The sequence below is a fragment of the Vicia villosa genome, unplaced genomic scaffold (genome assembly GCF_029867415.1).
Source record: "Vicia villosa cultivar HV-30 ecotype Madison, WI unplaced genomic scaffold, Vvil1.0 ctg.000506F_1_1, whole genome shotgun sequence".
Taxonomy (NCBI): Eukaryota; Viridiplantae; Streptophyta; class Magnoliopsida; order Fabales; family Fabaceae; genus Vicia; species Vicia villosa.
In genome coordinates, this window is record NW_026705241.1 from 432414 (window position 1) to 449083 (window position 16670).

At 36.4% G+C, this 16670-nt stretch overlaps 1 protein-coding gene across 2 annotated transcripts; it reads left to right on the plus strand.

Annotated features, from left to right (window-relative positions):
• The first annotated feature begins 326 nt into the window (after positions 1-326).
• On the plus strand, positions 327-6007 carry LOC131629059 (homeobox-leucine zipper protein HDG2-like). 2 transcript variants are annotated; one of them, XM_058899856.1, is made up of 13 exons: positions 327-740; positions 1195-1437; positions 1916-2163; positions 2255-2372; positions 2469-2657; positions 2759-3202; positions 3295-3396; positions 3488-3688; positions 3783-3957; positions 4055-4326; positions 4784-4879; positions 4997-5409; positions 5555-6007. In XM_058899856.1, the coding sequence occupies exons 2-12, from the start codon at positions 1327-1329 to the stop codon at positions 5372-5374; spliced, it is 2334 nt and encodes a 777-aa protein (XP_058755839.1). In that variant the 5' UTR covers positions 327-740; positions 1195-1326; the 3' UTR covers positions 5375-5409; positions 5555-6007. The 2 variants fall into 2 exon arrangements, with proteins under 2 accessions (XP_058755839.1, XP_058755841.1); XM_058899858.1 differs by having other exon boundaries at positions 329-740; positions 1864-2163.
• Positions 6008-16670: the final 10663 nt, after the last annotated feature.

Consider the following 16670-nt stretch of genomic DNA (forward strand, 5'->3'; position numbering starts at 1 on the left):
TTTTTTTGTCATCCAAAAAGAATAGCGGCGCAACTTGTTACACATTTGCCGCATGTTATTTCCTTATAATCTTTGATTATATGTATATAAAGAAACTATACAATATGTTTTTCTCAAATACAAATATACTAGTACAATAAGAGTATACTTCATCGTAGAATACATGATGTATAAGTAAATTTGGTAGAGTAGAGTAAAATTTAACGAGTTTGGTAGCCGTCATCTTTTGCACCATCTACTTTCTCCCAAAGCCAAAAAAGTTACACAAAACAAAAGCCTCTCTCCCTCTCTTTCTCACACATACTCTCATACTAATCTCATTCTCTCTCATACTATTCTCTTTCTCTCTCATGGTCTCATTCATGTACACTACTCGCAATTACTACACCTCTTACGCCCACCATTTAATGCAATTGCACCATCTCAATACACTCAGCAATAACTCATCACTGCCACATTTTTCCTCTCCATCCTTTCCCTCTTTTCTCTTCCTTCAATTCCCTTGTCCTCTCACCTTCTTCATCTCCCTCTCCTCCCTTTAAACCACCTATACCTTTTTTAAGCTAGACCACCTAAAAACACTCATCAAGCTTCCCCTTCCTCATTTAATTACCATATACCCAACCTCTCTTCTTTCCATTTCATCTTTCATAAAGCTTCCTCTCTTTTTTACTTCCTTTTTAGCACCTTTGTAGATCTACATTTTTTTTAGCTTCTTCTAGCCACTACTCTTCCTCTTGGTAAGTAGAGAAAAAAAAGTCTTTCTTATCATATCTTGATTTCACATCTCATTCACACTATTCTAAGATCATTGCTTTTTCAAAACTTTTTAAAATATTTTCTTCTTTCTTTCTTTTAATAATATTTTTTAAATATTTATGTCTCCTTCCATATAGTTAGGGTTGCTAGAATGTCATGCATAATTTTATTTTTCATTTTTCATTTTCTTCATGTATTTTCTTAAGCATAAGAAGTACCTAAACACATATGCAACTATTTTCCTCATGTTAATTTAAATTATAAAAAAAAAAAACTCACAAATTTTTATTTATGTGCATTTTAATTATTTCATATAAATATTTCTCAGAATTAATTGTTAAGGACAAAAGAAAAATAAAATTCTAACCACGTTTTTATGTCTTAACTTTCTTCTTCTTCTTCTCATGTTATTCATGTTTCTGTTTCTTTTTGAAGTGACACATTAATTTCCCCGAGACACCAGAAGAATCAAAACAAAGAATTCATCAAACCCTTTCAAGGATCTAAGAAAAGAGAGAGAGAGAAAAAAAACAAAGATTCTCAGTTCATGCTTTTGGATTGTGAAATATGCAAAGTAGTTTAATGATTCCAACCATAAACATGCCTTCTATGATAGAAAAAAACAACAACAACAACGTTGGTGTCTTTGAATTATCTTCTTCTCTTTCTCTTGCCCAGGTGAATCCATTATTTCTCTTCCCTTAATTTTTTTTTCACAAATTTTTTTTTAAATTACTCACTAATTTTATTATAATATTATTAAATTAATATTTTTGTTTGATTTACTTTGACTTTAAATTTGTTCAAAAAATTAAAAAAAAAAAAAAAGCTTTGTTTTGTATTTTATCAGTCTAAGTATCCTTCTCGATATTCTGAAACCGCGTTTTTCACTTTTCTCAAAACCATCAAACCTTAGTCAAATCAACATGTTTTTCCTTTTTCATAAACTTTCTCCTGTTTTTCTATAAAAATAAACCAATAAAAAACAGTTTTTGTTGTTGTTGCTTCTGTTTATGTTTTTTTCTTTGTTCTAGAATGTACTATAAAACTAAACTAAAACTATGTACTGTGCTACATGTTATCTGTTATATTGTTTTTTGTTAGATTGAAAACAATAAGCATTTGGAATCTTAAAGATCTGTAGAAAATGTTCCAGCCAAACCTAATGGAAGCTGGACAACTTCATCATCATCAGCTTCTTCCACTCGACATGACGCAGAACAACAACACTTCGGAAAGCGACGTTCCGAGAATCCGTGAGGATGAATTCTTTGACAGTGCTACAAAATCTGGTAACAGTGAGAATCAAGAAGCGGTTAATTCTGGTGGCGAAGATCAAGAGCCTCGTGCTAAGAAAAAACGTTACCATCGTCATACACAGCACCAGATCCAAGAAATGGAAGCGTAAGCTGTTTTGTAATTGATTAAATTTATCTGGTTTAGGGTTTTGGTTTAATTAATTAATTAATTAATTAATGTTTTTGTTTGTTTATAGTTTCTTCAAGGAATGTCCACATCCTGATGATAAGCAAAGGAAGGAACTGAGTAGAGAGTTAGGGCTAGAGCCATTGCAAGTGAAGTTTTGGTTTCAAAACAAACGTACTCAAATGAAGGTAAAGAGTTTAATTAATTTTTGGAGGTTTTTTTTATTTTTTTGATTGAAAAGTGAAGAAAGTTTATGAGAGAATGATGTTTGTTTTTGTTTTCAGACTCAACAAGAGAGGCATGAGAATACTGCGCTTCGAACTGAGAATGAGAAGCTTCGTGCCGATAACATGAGGTTTCGAGAAGCTCTTAGTAATGCTTCTTGTCCTAATTGCGGTGGACCGACGGCTATTGGAGAGATGTCGTTTGATGAGCATCATCTGAGGCTCGAAAATGCTCGACTAAGAGAAGAGGTATGTAACTATGGATTACATTGATTACGAAACTATACCATGTTTATGGTGTGATATATTATAGATCATGTTTTTATTCTTCTTTGTTGTTTGCATTACAGATTGATAGGATATCTGCCATAGCCGCAAAGTACGTAGGCAAACCGGTGGTGAGTTATCCACTACTCTCTCCTTCATCTGGTCCTCCCCGTCCTCTAGAACTCGGCATTGGTGGTTTTGGAGGACAACCAGGACTGAGTGGAGGAGACATGTACGGAGCTGGAGATCTTCTTAGATCGATAAGTGGACCGACAGAAGCCGATAAGCCGATGATAATTGAGCTAGCTGTTGCTGCTATGGAGGAACTCATTGGAATGGCTCAAATGGGTGATCCTCTTTGGTTAACTACACTTGAAGGCGCTTCCATACTCAATGAGGAGGAGTATGTTCGGTCTTTTCCTCGAGGAATTGGTCCAAAACCTGCTGGTTTTAAATGCGAAGCTTCGAGAGAAACTTCTGTTGTCATCATGAATCATGTTAACCTCGTCGAGATCCTCATGGACGTGGTATGATATACATACATAATCTTCAATCCGTTAATTAATAAACATATATATTTGTAGATTTTAACATTTTTTTGGTTGTTTGTGGCTATAAGAACCAATGGTCCACAGTTTTTTCTGGCATTGTTTCAAGAGCAATGACATTGGAAGTGCTCTCAACTGGAGTAGCAGGGAACTACAATGGTGCATTACAAGTGGTATGTATATATAACTAATTAATTATAGTGCAATGCAGCTAATCAATTGAACATAATTGAATTGATTTTGAATCTGAATTTGAATTTTCAGATGACAGCTGAACTACAAGTACCTTCACCACTTGTGCCAACAAGAGAGAGTTATTTTGTAAGGTATTGTAAGCAGCATGCTGATGGAACTTGGGCAGTTGTCGACGTTTCGTTGGACAATTTGCGCCCAAGTCCTTCTTCAAGATCTCGAAGAAGGCCTTCTGGTTGCTTAATTCAAGAAATGCCTAATGGCTACTCGAAGGTTCGGTTATTTTCGTTTCTTACTCAAGTTTTTTATTAATATGAAAGTGAGATTGTGGCAACTAACATATATGATATTTGTTTTGGTTCATTAGGTTATATGGGTTGAGCATGTAGAAGTGGATGAAAGAGGTGTTCATAATCTATACAAGCAACTCGTTAGCTCCGGGCACGCATTTGGCGCGAAGCGTTGGATCGCAACATTAGATCGACAATGTGAAAGACTTGCTAGCGCGATGGCGACAAACATTCCCACAGTCGATGTTGGCGGTATCGTATTTTCATCCTTAACTTTCGAAACTCTTGTGAGAAAAATCTATTTTTTTTATGATGAAGTGCTTAATCTTTTGATATTGTATAATGCTAGTGATAACAAACCAAGATGGGAGAAAGAGCATGTTGAAACTAGCTGAAAGAATGTGCATAAGCTTTTGTGCTGGAGTGAGTGCTTCAACTGCTCACACATGGACAACACTTTCCGGTACCGGAGCCGATGATGTCCGTGTCATGACCCGTAAGAGCGTGGACGATCCAGGAAGACCGGCCGGCATTGTTCTTAGTGCCGCAACTTCTTTTTGGCTTCCAGTTTCACCAAAAAGAGTTTTTGAATTTCTGAGAGATGAAAACTCAAGAAGTGAGGTAATTAAGAAAACAATTATGCACCAATCATTATCTAATCTCAAAGTTTTAGGTCACATTATTGTGTAACAATAGGTTGTTAGATTATTCTTGATTAAGTAAAATTGCTTTGGGTTAATGCATGATGCATGTTTTCTATACTAAGTTCATATTATGTCATCATCTTGTATGATTTTATGTAAGCATATACGTCTAGTTTCAACTCTCTAGCTATCTTCTTATTTCAATTGCTTTGAATTGCATAAATACATCTTTTTCAATTTGCTAAAGAAAGTGTGACAGCTACTACACTTTTTCATCAAGACTCTAATAAACTTTTGCATGAAATTTTGTTCCCTTTTTTATCTTATGTCATCTCACTTTATGCACATTATTTTCAAATCATTATTTTAATCATGTAACATTTAATTATATTTATTATATGACTCATGTAACGTTTTGAACCTGTTGAAAACAGTGGGATATTCTTTCTAATGGTGGAGTTGTTCAAGAAATGGCACATATTGCTAATGGAAGAGACACTGGAAACTGCGTATCGCTACTTCGAGTGAATGTATGTCGAATTTATGCCACATTTTATTGTTTAAATTTCTTATGAAAAATATTTTAATGATTTTTCATATGAAATCAAAGTACTATGTAACATGTTGATGTTGCGTTGTTATTGTAGAGTGCAAATTCAAGCCAAAGCAACATGTTGATATTACAAGAGAGTTGCACAGACACAACAGGATCATTTGTGATATATGCACCTGTGGACATAGTTGCAATGAATGTGGTTCTAAATGGAGGTGATCCTGATTATGTTGCGCTTCTTCCATCTGGATTCGCTATATTACCGGACGGAACAACTAATGGTGGAAATGGTGGTGGTGAAAGTGGTCATGGTGGCGGTGGTGGTGGTTCTCTATTGACTGTTGCATTTCAAATATTGGTTGATTCTGTTCCAACAGCAAAACTTTCTCTAGGATCTGTTGCTACCGTTAATAATCTCATTGCTTGTACCGTTGAGAGGATTAAGGCTTCGTTGTCCGGTGAAGTTGCTTGACCATCAAGTTACCTAATTAATGTAACATAATTAAGGTATATGCATTCTATATAAATTTTTGTTCCGTTAATTCATCTCAGTTGATAGCTAGGCAAAGACATCAGATACTATATTATAAACTTCTAGTTCTAGCTCTCTGCGTTGTGATGGTGACTTAACTTTTTGTTAATTTTTGTGCAGTTAAGAAGGGCAAAGAAGTATGCATTGCATTTTGGATAATGTGTAGGATAAGGAAGTGAAGCTTATATTAAAAAAGGATGGGGAGAAGTCAAGAGCGCACCTTGCAAGATTTTCCTTTTCAGAACGATTGAGGGCTGAGAGGATTAGGGTTCGGGAATTGACTTCCCTAGATAATAGTAAAAACTACTCCCTTCGATCTTAAATATAAATAAAAAGTCAAATGTATTTGATTAAAATTTGAATCAAATACAGTTAACTTTTTGAGTCATATTTAAGATCGAAGGTTGTAAGAGCTAAAATTAAGACCTTCTCTTCACCTTCTAAGACAATCTATCTATCTATCAATTTCTAGTTAGTGATATCATTTTGACGATGATTAAGTTTGTAGCTTTTAATTTGATGTAACCTTTCATGTTTCTTCTATTGTTATAAATTTGTGCTTTAATTAGCTCATGCATTACCATGCACACATCGTGATTAATTTCTCATTACATGTATTTTAATAACCCTTTTAAGGTTTTGAATATGGATAATGCATTCCATTTTGTCTACTCAATTTAAGTAACTTAGATTTCTTTGATTGATTATTATGAGTTTTGTGTTTGTTATTTATGACATAAATGTTGAAAAGGTTAATGTGGTTTAATGTGTCACGCAAGAAAAAATGTCTAAGATCGACAATAGATCTGTGTAAGTATCGTAACATGAGGTTAATTATAAGGTTACCTAAAATATCAAATTATGGGCATGTTACTTGTATTTCATACTAACGTTTAATGCTCCCACTTTTTGACTATGGATTTCACCCATAAAGGATGTAGGTGAAATTTAGAGCCATATTAATTTGAATTTTCCACAATTTTATTTTACTTAATACTGGACTAATTTGGAAAGATGGTAGGAAAAAAATCCATTTCCTTTTTATGTTGAAGATAAAGATATGAAAATTTCTTTGGCCACCTCCCTATGGGGGTCACCCCCAGCGAAAAACCAAAACTACCTCTGCTTCGGAAATGAACTTCCGAAGCGCTTTTTTTTTTGAATTTTTTTTGTCTTCGGAAATGAACCTCCGAAAATGTCAAAACCGTTAATATTTTCGGAAGTTCATTTCCGAAAATATTTCTGCATATACAAATTTCCCTCCTTCACTATTTCATCATTTTTCTCCAACACTTTTCGAAACCCTCTCCAAAACCCAATCAATCTCCATCCATTTTTCGTCCTAAAATCAAGTTTCAAACCGTTGATCACGTTAAAGGGAGCATAGAAAGCTACAATTTCAGGTAAACATCACTTATTTCATTCCTTATTTCACTACATTGATTCAACAAAATTCTGCTGAACACTGATATAATTCGGAAGTTCATTTCCGAAATATGTTACCTAACATATTTCGGAAATGAACTTCCGAAAATAGGCCTGGCAGTAAAAAAAAACAGTTTTGGCCAACTTTTGATAATTTATTCATTTGTTAGGTATGGTGCATCCGGACAACATTGTGCAAGACGATGGAGTATTAGTTCCAGAAATTGTCAACGATAATAACGATCCGGTTATTGACGTTACTCCTATGATCAATGCGGTCGATGTTCGGCAACATTTTACAATTGATCGGAGCTTCGGCGGTCGCGAACAATTGCTTGATTGGGTTCGGAAGGAAGCTAACAAAAATGGATTTGCAATTGTTATTTTAAGGTCGGACAACGGAAATAGTAGGCGGAAAGCTTTCGTTGTTTTGAATTGCGAACGGGGTGGTAGTTATGTACAATCAAACCGGGTGCTAAAACACGAGGACACGGGGTCGAGAAAGTGCGGGTGTCCCTTTAAGTTGCGTGCTACTCGAAGGGTTGATGATTTGTGGCGGTTAACCGTAATTTGTGGAATTCATAATCATGCCTTGGATGTCAAGTTACACGGACATCCAATGGCGTGTCGTTTGTCCAAAGCGAAGAGAGGAATGTGATATCGGACTTAACGATAGTCAAAGTGGCGCCTCGTAACATACTTGCCGATTTGAAGCGTAAGAAACCGGATAGCGTTTCAAATATCAAGCAAGTTTACAATGAACGACACAATCTCAAAGTGTTGAATATGGGTCCTCGGTCGGAAATGCAACAACTTTTGAAACTACTAGGCGATAACAAATATGTTTCAAGCTTCCGAACCTCCGAGGACAAAGTTACGGTGCGTGATATTTTTTGGACTCATCCCGAAAGTATCAAATTATTCAACACATTTCCAACCGTTCTTGTGATGGATTCGACGTACAAGACCAACAAGTATAGGCTTCCGCTTCTAGAGATAGTCGGTGTTACCTCGACGGACAAGACTTATTCGGTGGGGTTTGCTTTTTTGGAGTGTGAAAAAGAAGACAACTTTACGTGGGCCTTGGGAATTTGCAAGTCTTTGTTAGTTGATCAAGCGGTTATGCCAAACGTCATTGTCACCGACCGGGACAATGCTTTGATGAAAGCGGTCGATACCGTCTTCCCGACATCTACCGCTTTACTTTGCCGGTATCACATAACTTGCAACGTGAGAAGCAAGTTGAAACCCGCGGTTGGGACAAAAGATAGGCCGGATGAAAACGGTAAAGTTGTTAAAGCCGGTGTTGTGGTTGATAGGATAATGGCGGCATGGAGGGAAATTTTGGATGCCTACTCCGAAGATGTGTATACCGAGAAATTGGTACACTTTAGGTCATTGTGTGGTTCCCTTAAGACTTTTTGTCATTATGTCGAATCCACCATTCTTGACAAAGTTAGAGAAAAAGTCGTGTGCGCTTGGACAAATCGAGTTAGACATCTTGGTTGCACCACGACTAACCGAGTTGAATCCGCACATGCGGTCTTCAAGAGGTGGTTGGGTGATAGCAAGGGAGATTTGTGTCGGGGATGGGACACCGTGAACCAAATGCTTGAAAATCAACACAATGAAATTCAAACATCGTTCGGTCGGAGCAAGGCGGTTATGGAACACCGGTTTAAAGGGCAAATTCTATTCTCCCAATTGATTTACAACATATCTCGAACGGGTTTGAATTTTTTGTTTCATGAAGCTAAGCGGTCGGAGACGACGGGGCCGGATAGTTCATTATGTGGGTGCACGATTAGAAAGACATACGGCCTACCATGTGCTTGTATACTTGCAAAAAAAAAGAATTTGAATTTCACCCATACGCATGGATGAGGTAGCCGACCATTGGAAGAAACTTCGTTTTGATGATTTTGACCCGCCGAAAGAAAATGACTCCAAAATCACCATCTCCGACGAGTTGGAAGTGATATTGGAGAAGTTTGCTAAAGCGGACGACACAACAAAAATGCATATAAAAGAACAATTGCGAAAGATCGCATTTCCGGAGACCACCGATTTGAAAACGCCATCTCAACCGATTAAGACTAAAGGTGCACCGAAAAAGTCCAAAATTACACAAGATGACACATCAACAAAACGATCTCCTTCCTACTTTGAACATGTTGATGCATCGTTACCGGAAATTCATGAGACACCTAAGTCCAAGTGTAGTGGTAACAAAGGTGCCCGTATTTCGAAGCCACCTCGCACACCGCCGATAAAAAAATAACCCATTGTCTACATTGATGAGATGCCACTTTTTATGCACAAATATATCGATAACATCGTTGATGTTGGAGGAGACGGCAATTGTGGATATCGGGCCGTTGCGGGTTTGCTCGGTAAAGGGGAAAATAATCACACTATAGTCCGACGGGAACTTCTTGCGGAGTTGACTTCGTATCGGGACATCTACGGCCGACTATATGAAAATCAAGAAAAGTTTGCAAAAATTCATGATTCACTTGTTCCACCACTTACCGGTATCGCTCCGGTCTCGAAGTGGATGTCATTCCCCGATATGGGTCATATCATAGCAAGTGCATATGATATTGTATGCGTCGATTTGACGAGGTTTGGACTATGTGAGACTTTCTTTCCACTTTATAGTCGACCGCCATTGGACTCGTCGGGCCGAATCATATGCATCGGGTATCTACGATCGCGGCACTTCGTCCAAGTGTTTTTGAAACCGGGGTGTCCTATACCGGCTACTTGTTGTCAATGGACCGCACATCGTTCAAATGAGGCGGAGACTTGGCCGGATCCTTTTGTTTCAAGAATGGCGGAGTTTGAAGAAATGATGAGCCAAGAACGCGAGCAAAATAGAGAGCGGTCGAAGAATGAGCCTATTTTGGACTTAGGATCCACCGATTGGTTCGGTGAATTTTAGTTTGTTCCGGATCGTTTTTTGTATGTATTGTTGTTTATCATGTAAAATCGGACCGATTCAATACATTTATAATATAATTATGTTTTATGACTTGCTTGTCTAATTTATGGTTAATGTCAATTCCATATGTTCAATTTAGACAACACACTAAGCAATCAACAAAATGCAAAATTTATGTCTGTTTCTGCATAATTCGGAAATGAACTTCCGAAATATGCTAGTCTGCCTCCTATTTTCGGAAGTTCATTTCCGAAATGTCCCCTGAGGCAGGATAAGGTTTGTTAGGCCATCAATGCTCCAATAAGTCTATAAATACACACTCTTCTTCATCCTCTCCACACCACAAAACACAAATGACACAAACCTACCCCCACCTAGCATTCGTCTACTTTGAAACCGGCTACCCGATGCCGTTCCAATTTCGCTTCTCGCGCGACACGCCGTTTGCGGAGTTGATACCGTCGCTCAACACGCTTTTGCACTATCCCGAGAATCGAAAGGTTGTCAAGCTCGAGTACCGCTCGCCATCGCTTAACGACGAGGGAGGCATTAAGTTCACACCTTTTGAGATCAAGAACGACGAAGATTTGGCGGTTTTGTGGACAACGTTCGACCGATTTTCTTCAAAAGGCCCGATCGAGTTGGACGCGAAACTTCAAAGATCGGCGGACGATGTTATCAAAATGTTGACTCATCCCCACCTACCTGTGATCAACAATATGTAACTTTAATTATATGTAATATTATCGTTGTAATCTTCACCCGATTAAATAAAGCGAATTGTTGTTGTTTTTCATTTTCTTCTGTCCAGACATATTTTCGGAAGTTCATTTCCGAATTCCCCAAGGGGGGTGCGTTCGGAGATGAACTTCCGAAACACCACATTTTCTGAAAAAATAACTTTATTTCGGAGATGCATCCCCGAAATCAATATTTTATATTAAAAAAAACACGTTTTCGGAGATGCATTTCCGAAAACACCTTTTTTAAGAAAAAAAGTACAGTTTCAGAAATGAACTTCCGAAACAAGGGGTATTGTGGTAAATTCATCAGGGGTGGGCAAGAAGGTTGGGAGGTGGGTGAAGAAATTTTCTAAAGATATATAAACTAAGAGCTCGTTTAACCCAGCTTTTTTAAGTTAAAAATAAGAACTTTTAAAATAAAGTTAAAATTATTTAGTTATGATTATTTTTTAAACTTTAAAATTATTTTTAATTTAAAAGTAATTTTTATTGCAAAACTTCTTACACCTCATATTGTGTCAATTACAATGGTTATAAGCTAATCGACAAGGTTGTGGTGGGTAACTTGAGCAAGGTTGGATAGTCTCATCGAATCCATCCACTTTTATTATAGGGAGATAGATATCTCGTGGTGTGGTAAACAAGGTGTTAATATTTGGTTAAGAGGTTTCACCTTTCACGCATTTCGTCTCAATTAAAATTGAGGTCTAAAGCGAATGCTTAAAATTTAATTTTATATAAATAATTTTTTATAAAAATAATTTAAATAAATTTTACTTTTTGAGTTTTTTTAGATGAAAAATTATTTATTAAATTATCATAATTTTTTTGAGATAAATAAACTTAGATTAATTTTAAAAATTTTCATAATTACAAGCGATCCTAAGAGATCCACCAACTGAAGTCTATAATTTTTCCACCTATATTCGTGTTATCCACATCCTTCCCAAAACTTTTGTGATTCCGGATTAAATTATCATAACTGATTTTTTGTGAAATTTATTTTTCAATGGATAACAAAGTCAACCCATTTAATCTTTGTTAATGCATTGTTGATCTTAGATAAGATTTTATTAATTTTAATATTGAAGAACTATGTTCCACATAAGAAACACTTACATGAATTGTTAACATTATTCTATAAACAATATATGCAACATTTGAAAAAGAATCAATCTTTTTTACATAATTGAGTATGTCAATTGGTGTATCATTTTTTACATGTATAATTTCTTTTAAGATGTGTAGTTCAGTAAATAAATTCAAACCATCAATATCTGAGTTCCATAGACCTGCGTGGTATCTCCAAGGCGACATCCTCCTAGAACACGGGGGCTCGCTTTGGGGTAGGTTACATGTACAATATTGTTATATGAGAAAGAGTTATACTACGAGACTCCCTAAAAGATAGGTGGTCAGCAGTCTCTCCTAGTCATCGGGGAGCAGTTACTATCTTTAAGGATTTCTTAAACGCTAGGCCCTAAGGTCTCTATAAATACTTCTCCACTAAGGGGGACAAAAGGGACATATCCTAACGTATGCATAACACCATAACTCACACGCTTATACTTACACACCAAACTGGGATATATAGCTCCTCACCTCACATGAGCGGGTCCTCTAAAACAACCATAACACCACCGTACATGGTATCTGAATACATCTGCTATTGCATGGATAACACGCACAGTTGTACTTTTTAAAAAGTACATATCATTAGGATTGAATAGAAATTTCAAACATATGGAGTTTGACATAACTAAGCAGTACAATTAATATTATTAATTATTTTATTTTAATTAATAATATTTTTTATATAATAGATGGAAGAAAATTGTATGCTTCAGACTATTAATTTTCGGGGCGACAACTATCACTAAGAAAAGTAGGGTTTCCTAATTTTGTGATGTAACTTCAAGTGGACACTGTATTACTTTTTTTAACATTGTTTGGCTTCATGACCTTTTAACTAATAGTCAAACTTATTGTTATTTCTCTGAAATTATGATTGGCATGAATTTTGATGAAATTAACTTGGCAGCAACATGTTAAAAAAGATGTTATCAACTTACAGACTCAACATGTTGAATGAGATGGCCTAACCAGAAGTATACGACACATGGTCTATCAGTGATGTCTTAACAAGAAGTATAGGACATCTGATCTGTGTCAGAGATGTCCTAACCATAAGTATAGGACATCTGGTCTGTCACAGTTTACAGTTTGGATGCAGTTGTCCATTTACAGATCATTGAATATTCTATGAATATTAATAGATCCTATGTGGCATCTAAGACTAATGAATCAGAGACTTTGTTGGTTTATTCTGTTTTCTAAATGTTAAGACATTTTAGGAAGGTTGAGACATTTTAGGAAACTCTAGATTGAAGACCTATTTGCTTGCAGATTTCACTGACTAATATTTCTAGTAATGTTTTTTATTAAGTGGAATATCTGGTGTATGTTTGTTCTCTGCTGGGATGAGAATTAAATGTGTTATGCAAGATGTTCTATCAACTAGTATAACATGTTGAGCAAGATATCCTATGCAGAGTCATCTGACATCATGACTGCGTGTAAAGTTGGGCTTTTGGAATATGTTTGGGTTGTTACAGATGCAGAATATTTAGGAATATTATGCACTCCTATGTGGTGCTGATTATTATGTCTACAAGATTCAAGTTAGAATTAAGAAGAATATGCACTTTCTAATTATGGAGATAATTTAGGAAAATTTGATTGAAGATCTATTTTTATGCAGAATCTTCTACTGATTTGTGTGATTTTGAAGCCCAAATCCAGTTAGGAAAAAGTTATAAATAGAAGCATTATAACCTATAAAAGGCACGGGCCCGAGATGTAGAAATACCAGGACTTTGTCTTTGTGCCACTCTCTAGGAGAGTTAGTCTGTGTGATCCACTCGACATGTGAGTTGGACTCTGTTTTTATGAGCCTCTCTAATATCGTTTTGATAGAAGAGTAGGACTGTTCCTTGAGTTGTAAGGTTTTGTTAAACATTCATAAGCTAGTAAGAATTGGATGTTTATGTGTTATCTCTCTTAAGCTTTTAAGCATAGAGTTAATTATTGTTCTTAGAGGAAGCTTGTAAGCAACTCTAAGTAGTGTTCTTAGTCAAGTGTCTTTGCTAGGTATTGTCATGGAAGTGTGTCTTCCTGTTTGTTTCTTGTAATTGGAGATTGAGGTAAAGAACCGTCAATATAGTAAAATGATTTGTTATTGTGAGACATCACTGCGGTGATTGGAAGTGAGAGGAGTTTCTCACATCTAAGAGGTTTCTAGGTAGAATTTGCATTGGGTAGGGATTAAGTGAGAAGTCAGTAAACCTGAGGTTATTTACGTGTGAACCGAAGGTTGTTTGCATTGTGCTTCGAATTGATACTACTAATAGTGGATTTCCTTTCTGGCTTGGTAGCCCCCAGAGTAGGTGTTGTTGTACACCAAACTGGGTGAACAATTATTTGTGCTCTTTAAAGTTTCTGCATTGCACTTTTATATACCTTGTCATTGTGTGCTGCTTAGAGATCATTGTCTCGACATCTGTTAGGACATCTGATATCTAAACACGAGAATTTCAATTGGTATTAGAACAAGCATCATGTTCTATTCTGGGTGAGATCCTGGAAAGATACTTTCTTGTACTTTGGGAAAGGAAGGAGGTTTTATTGAAAAGGTGTATGAACATGGACAATTCATACTGTTATTTGAATGATCCCTTAAGAAGTGTCATTGATTATGTGTGACAGGCTGAGTCATGTTCCTGACTGTTGTTTTCATGCTTCTAGCTTTCGTGGAGAGCTGCTCTTTTGGGTTTGATTTATTTTCAAACCTATGTTGTTATGTTGACACCTGAATTGTGGTGTTTTTCTACAAGGATGGTCAATCCGTTCCTGAAGGTTGTTGAGGAGTTTATGTTTGTTTCGCTACATCTGATAAAAAAACTTATGGTGGTTCGTGTGTCTCTGGTGTTAAGGCTATATAAAGGTTTGTTCTTCTCTAAAGGTGTATCTAATAATGTTGTGATACGCTGAAAAAATTTTCAACCAACTTATTAAAGCTGCCAAATATACTTGAGTTTCATCTCAAGTCCACTCATAAAGGCACTTATCAATAAGTTTGATGAGAATCTGAAGAGAAGTTGATCATTATGATCATATATATACATCTGCATGGGTATTCCTAGTGTGTGACTAAATTAGGAAAGTGATCCTGAACTTATTATTGTTGGAAGATGGACTTCCATTGAAGACCTTGAAGGTGATCAAGGATTGTATTGTGTTCCGTGTGAAGGGAACTGATGTTCTACTGGATGTTGGAACATCATATCAATAGGTGTGCAGATTCCTGTTGTATAACAGATGCTTTGGGAGCTAAACAAATGTGTGTTGATCACATATGTTTAGAACCTTCTAGTGATTTGGAAGAGGAGGCATATGGGTTGTGTATCTAAGAAGTTTCTATCTAGGAAACTTGTCGTAGATAATAGGGATGGTCAAGATATGATCAAACTATTGTTTACTCCCTAAGTTAGTTTATTTATGATCAAAGTATATGGGAGTACAGAAGCTGAGCTCTTATTCCTAGTGGAGAAATTTTAAATGGTTGTGTTGATTTTAGAGGGGAGAATGTATGATTCTCTAAGGTGTTCTTGATAGCTGTTGAAAGGAGTCCCTAATCTGGAGTTGAAGAGCCTTGAAGAAATGTCAGATATAATGTCTTGACATCTTTGTGTTAAGAATTTATTTTTCTCAATATGTCTGGCTGGTGTTTGTTCATAAACTTTATGGAGGTTGTTTACTCAAACTTGGTATTGTATCAAGTCTATGAGAGCATGGAACTCTTGTCCTGTTATTGTGGAAAAGTCATCCAAGGGATTATGTGAGTAAAGATGTATCAACCTAAGTGGTTGAGTGGTGTTTGTTTATTGTTGGAGTGTCATCCAAATCACCTAGGATGAGCATTTCAGAATTTATCTGGAGAAAGGAGGAGTTGGTAGATTCTTTAGGGACCAAAGGATCATGGTTCTTAAGAAAGGAAGTATGATTATTTTCTCCCTGTCATTTGTATGAGAAGGTTTTCCTTAAGCTTGGTTTTCAGTTATGTGGTGTCCTCACATGATGGAACATTTATTTTTGCAAGGATTGAAGGGAATCTTGTGTATTAAAGGATTGGTAGAAGCATAATTATTCTGAACAATCTGCTTGTGGCTTGTGATGATAATTCAATGTCATGTTTGTTGTAGTCTGCTCCATATACCTGTTAGAGGGAATCTTCTATTTAGGTGCAGAAGGATGGCATCTAACACCTTAAATTTAGATAGGAGGTCTGAACATTGTGCTCGTGAGAAGAAGATCCTTGAGGTTTGCATGCTACTACATGTATTTATGATCTAATCTTGAAGGTAGATCAAATAATCCCACCACTCGGACACAGTTGAGCTAGGACTATGTTCAAGGCAGTTAGGAGGTTGGCCTCGAAGTCGGAGAAAGGAATTTGGATTTTGAAGTCATCAAGAACTCCAATGTAAAAGTAAAAGCACTCTTCACTGCACCTTTTGGGAGGAAGAGGCAGACTATCTCACCATCCTCATAGGTTTCCAAACATCCTCTTCATTCCCAGTGGAGGAAAGGTTTCTACTTGCACAGAGTTTGCATATGTTGTTGTGGTTGACAGTACTGCGTTTGTAGCTTAGAACTTCTGAGTCTATGAAAGAGCCATCAGTCTCCATTATAATTTCTACAGAGCCTGGTGATTCAGGTTCCGAGTTAAAATCGCTTAAGGATTCATAGAGGTCTCCGTAAACCTCTTTGATGATTTGTGCAAATTCATTTTGCCATAGGTGTCCCTCACAGGATTTCACACATTGCTCCTGGAGAGCTTTTCTCTCTTAAGCATTACAGGGAATAAACATGTCCCTCGATTCATCACACTCTTGAATAACAACCATTGTTGGAAAAATAAAATGAAGAAGAGTGGAAGGGAGTTACTTGAGAAAGAAGCGCAAATGTTAGGAAGAAGAAATATTTTAAAAACTTCAAAGACGTTACTTGTGGGGAGAGTGATAAATGTGAAGAGGGTATGACATTTAAAGTTTGCAATCCTATG